At 51.9% G+C, this 4,495-nt stretch overlaps 1 protein-coding gene across 1 annotated transcript in view; it reads left to right on the top strand.

Moving 5' to 3' along the window:
- Obscn (obscurin, cytoskeletal calmodulin and titin-interacting RhoGEF) overlaps window positions 1-4,495 on the top strand; it is a 148,191-nt gene that overhangs the window by 51,495 nt on the left and 92,201 nt on the right. The window contains 2 exon segments of the mRNA XM_013015573.1: window positions 738-1,013; window positions 2,390-2,665. Coding sequence (XP_012871027.1) covers window positions 738-1,013; window positions 2,390-2,665 — 552 coding nt within the window.

The following is a 4,495-nucleotide window of genomic DNA, read 5'->3' as shown; positions in this document are numbered from 1 at the left end:
TTCCTGGCCTAGACCATTGTCAGTAGACCAGAGCAAGTGGACAGGCTGAGCTCACTGTGGTGTGCACTCTGATAACACCAGTGTGGTAGTCATGTGGATTGTATGATAACCACAGGCAGTTTTGAGGCTTGGTCTCCAGAGTTCTATAACCCTGTTTGAGCCTGTGGTGTTCCTACAAGATCACCTGTGTGCGCCTGCCTCTCTACCCTATCCCTTGGCCTGGGGAAAGGAGCCACCAGGGCTTAGCCAACTGTTTCCTGACCAGGGCTGGCATTCTGTTCCCTTGATCCCTTTCTATAGCTTTGATCAAGAAAGATACATGCTGCTGGTTTGTGCTGAGGGTAGTCGTCCCTTCCAACTTGAGTCCTGCTGTCTGTGGCCTTAAGTGGTGGGACAGAGGGGCAGGGGACAGTGGTGGTCTGGTGGGGAGGGTCAGGATCCTGTTCATACGGATCAGGAAGCTGGTGTTCTCAGGAGGCTGGACTGCTGCAGTGTGCTCTCACGCTGTAACAGCTTACATGCACAGGCTTGTGTGGGCTTGGGATTCTCAAGGTTGTCTTGAGGACTGGCTATCTCCACCTTGTCTGTACACAGATGCAGAGTGTACAGCATGGATCATATAGAGTTTGGAATTCTGTGTACTCTCACAAAACACTCTGCAAATCATGGTTAGTGCTGCCTTGGTCATCACTGGCTAGGTCTAGTGTGTATTCTCTGATGCTCTTGTCTATGTCCAGAGCCCAAGGTGGTGTTTGCCAAGGAGCAGCAGGCAAAAAGCGAGGTGAAGGCTGAGGCAGGGGCCAGCGCCACACTGAGCTGCGAGGTGGCCCAGGCGCAGACTGAGGTGACCTGGTACAAGGACGGGAAGAAGCTGAGCTCCAGCTCGAAGGTGCGCGTGGAGGCGTCGGGCTGCACGCGGCGGCTGGTGGTGCAGCAGGCGGGCAAGGCGGATGCCGGGGAGTATAGCTGCGAGGCCGGGGGCCAGAAGGTCTCCTTCCATCTGGGTGTCACAGGTGGGTGACAGGGTTGGGTTGAATGGGGAGGAGCTCTCAGTGGTGCATATAAAATAGGCCATGTTAGGCAGCAGAGGCCACTTAGGTCCTTGGGTTTCATCATCCATGTCTTCAGCTTTGCTCAGTGGCTCTAGGCCATTGTGCCATTGTCAGGAAACCAGAGCAGGCTTATGGTCCAAGCTCACCATGGTATGCACCTTGCTGTCTCTAACGCTGAGGTCATGGGGCATTGTGTAGTGGGGTGACATGCAGGTGGTAAAAGCTCACTATGCCCTTTTAACCCAGCTCCAGATATCTGCAAGCCTTTGCTTGGGTCTGTGTTGTTCCCACTCATCCATCTCTGTATGTCTGCCTCCTCTCTGCCTGGGGAAAGGAGCTACCATAGTTCAGTCTTCTTCCCTCTTGGCCCAGGATGGGACTCTGCTCTCTGATATTCCTTTTATAGCCTTGGCCAGGAAAGATATGTGCTGCTTGTTGGTGCTGAGGATAGACATTCCTTTATCCTTTTGCCGGGGCCCCTGAATGGTGGGAAAGAGTTGGTAGGTCATTGGCGGTCTGTGGGCTATGGGAAATCTGAGGCAAGGAAGAGTCAGGATCCTGTCTGCAAAGATCAGGATGGTGGCCTTGTCAGGGGCAGGCCAGGCTTCTGTGACCACACAGGCTGCAGCAGGTCGTCTGGGCTGGGTGAGTCTGGGTGCTCGGGGGTGATGAGGGCTGAGTACCCCAGGCTTCTCCATACACAGCTATGAAACATCATAGTGGGCCACACATAGCTTAGAGCCATGTGCATTGTCATGCAGTGCTCTGCTAATCAGGACTAGCCTGATTGGGCTCAGGTGAGCTCTAGACACTGAAGAATTTGGATCTATTCTATAGTTTCTCTCTGATATCTCTGTCTCTGTTTCTTTCTTGTCTCTGTGCCAGTACTGGGGCTTGAGCTTTGGGTCTGAGAACCATCCTTGAGTTCTTTTTGTTCAAGGCTAGAGCTCTACCACTGAGCCAGTTGTACTTCTGGATTTTTTGTGGGTAATTGGAGTTAAAAATCTCATAGACTGGGGCTGGGAAGGTGGCTCAGTGTTAGAGTGCTTGCTTTGCATGCATGAGGCTCTGGGTTTGAATCCTCAGCACCACATAAGTGAAAAGAAAAAAGCCGGAAATGGTGCTGTAGCTCAAGTTGTACAGCGCTAGCCTTGAGCTGAAGAGCTGAGGGACAGCGCCCAGGCCCAGAGTCCAGGCCCCATGACCAGACCCCCCCAAAAAAATAAAAAATAAATCTCATAGACTTTTCCTATCCAAGCTGGCTTTGAATCATTATCCTCATTTCTCAGCCACCTGAGTAGCTAGGATTACTGCCTTGTTCTCTTGTCTGTGTCCAGAGCCCAAGATGGTTTTTGCTAAGGAGCAGCAGGCAAAAAGCGAGGTGAAGGCTGAGGCGGGGGCCAGTGCCACACTGAGCTGCGAGGTGGCCCAGGCGCAGACGGAGGTGACCTGGTACAAGGACGGGAAGAAGCTGAGCTCCAGCTCGAAGGTGCGCGTGGAGGCGTCAGGCTGCACTCGGAGGCTGGTGGTGCAGCAGGCGGGCAAGGCAGATGCCGGGGAGTACAGCTGCGAGGCCTGGGGCCAGAAGGTCTCCTTCCACCTGGGTGTCACAGGTCAGTGTTGGGAATCTGTTCTCTTCTTTTGTAGCCTTTTAGTCATTAGATATCATCTTTTCAGGTCATCCATCTCTCACCTCCTGTCTGTATACCAATGCTGAACCAGGGAACAGGAAACGGGAAGTACGTGGTTGAGAGGCCTGGTGCCTTACCTGTGCACCTCAGGGAGTGTTCTAGAAATGAGACCTCAGTCCTCATCAGTTGCCTGTCTCTGCCTAATTAGTCATGATGTTCCTCAGACTCAGCACTCTAGCTTTATCTTTGCCATCTGAGCTAGGTCATATATCCTCACCTGGGATCTGTTTCTTTGGTGCTTTTGGGCAACTCCCAGTGCCCTCATCTAGAATCCCACAAAGGCTGTCCAAAGTCAGAGGTCTTTTATTTTCCCTGAAACTAATAAGAGGAAGGTCCAGCTTCCCAGGGTTAAATATCAGATCATCAAAGTCATTCTTGCCTTTCATACAAAGCACTGTGTGCTCCTCACTGGGGCACAGTCTAAAACCATGTTTTGGTGGCAATGCCTGAACAATCAAGACCAAGAGTCCAGGGTAGGTAGTAGATATGATCCTGTGATACACGTCTCTGTATTTTGGAGTTCTCTTTTTAAAGCAAATCTTATTCTTTTGTCTTCAGTTAGAACATTTTGCATTAGCAAACCTCCAGGAGTTTGGGTTATACATATAGAAGTGAAAAGGACTCTAACCTCATGGCACATCATACACTGGGTTAATGATGTGTGGCAGCCTGTATTGGCAAGGTGGATTACTTCTGTAGAATTTCCCAAGTGATTCGAGTATGTATGTGACACCCAGCCAGGGCCATAAGGGGTCTGTGAGGTAACACAACCTTCCATGTGGCAGGTCATGGTTTTACATGATCCCTAAGTGCTCACTCACATGGCAGTTTGGTATTGCATCTGGACACGACAGTTCATTGATAGATGTACCAAAGAGAAGACCCACCATGTATCTTTCTGACAAAGTAGGGTATAAAGCATGATATTGTTTTATTCCTGTAAATTGAAGAAGTTTCAACAAATTTACCAATTTGTGGAAAGCTACATCAAAATGTATATAAAAGTAGTGTAATAACCAGCGTGGCCCTTGGCCAAGCCCGCTGGAGGGGCAGGCATCAAGAGGCTGAAGTTACCACTGCAAGGAGTGTGCAACCCAGGGGCCGTGCCATGCCGCCGAAGGGGTGGGGCATGCCGCAGAAAGGAGAGGGGTGCAGACTCTATGTAGGCTGCATGTTCCAAGTCCTGAGGGGCGTCCAGAGGAGATCAGGAATCCTGAAGAGAGTCTGGATGAGAGAAGAGCATGGGAAAGACTGGGAGTCCTGAGGGGAGTCCTGAGGAGAGTCCTGAGGAGAGTCCTGAGGGGAGTCCTGAGGAGTCCTGAGAGGAGTCCTGAGGAGTCCTGAGGGGAGTCCTGAGGAGAGTCCTGAGAGGAGTCCTGAGAGGAGTCCTGAGGAGAGTCCTGAGGAGAGTCCTGAGGGGAGTCCTGAGGAGAGTCCTGAGGAGAGTCCTGAGAGGAGTCCTGAGAGGAGTCCTGAGGAGAGTCCTGAGAGGAGTCCTGAGGGGAGTCCTGAGGAGAGTCCTGAGGGGAGTCCTGAGGAGAGTCCTGAGAGGAGTCCTGAGGAGAGTCCTGAGGAGAGTCCTGAGGAGAGTCCTGAGAGGAGTCCTGAGAGGAGTCCTGAGGAGAGTCCTGAGAGGAGTCCTGAGAGGAGTCCTGAGGAGAGTCCTGAGAGGAGTCCTGAGAGGAGTCCTGAGGAGAGTCCTGAGGGGTCCTGAGGGGAGTCCTGAGGAGAGTCCTGAGGAGAGTCCTGAGG

Source organism: Dipodomys ordii, unplaced genomic scaffold, assembly GCF_000151885.1.
Source record: "Dipodomys ordii isolate 6190 unplaced genomic scaffold, Dord_2.0 Scaffold27, whole genome shotgun sequence".
In the NCBI taxonomy this organism is placed as follows: Eukaryota; Metazoa; Chordata; class Mammalia; order Rodentia; family Heteromyidae; genus Dipodomys; species Dipodomys ordii.
This window is presented reverse-complemented; position numbering and strand designations above follow the sequence as displayed.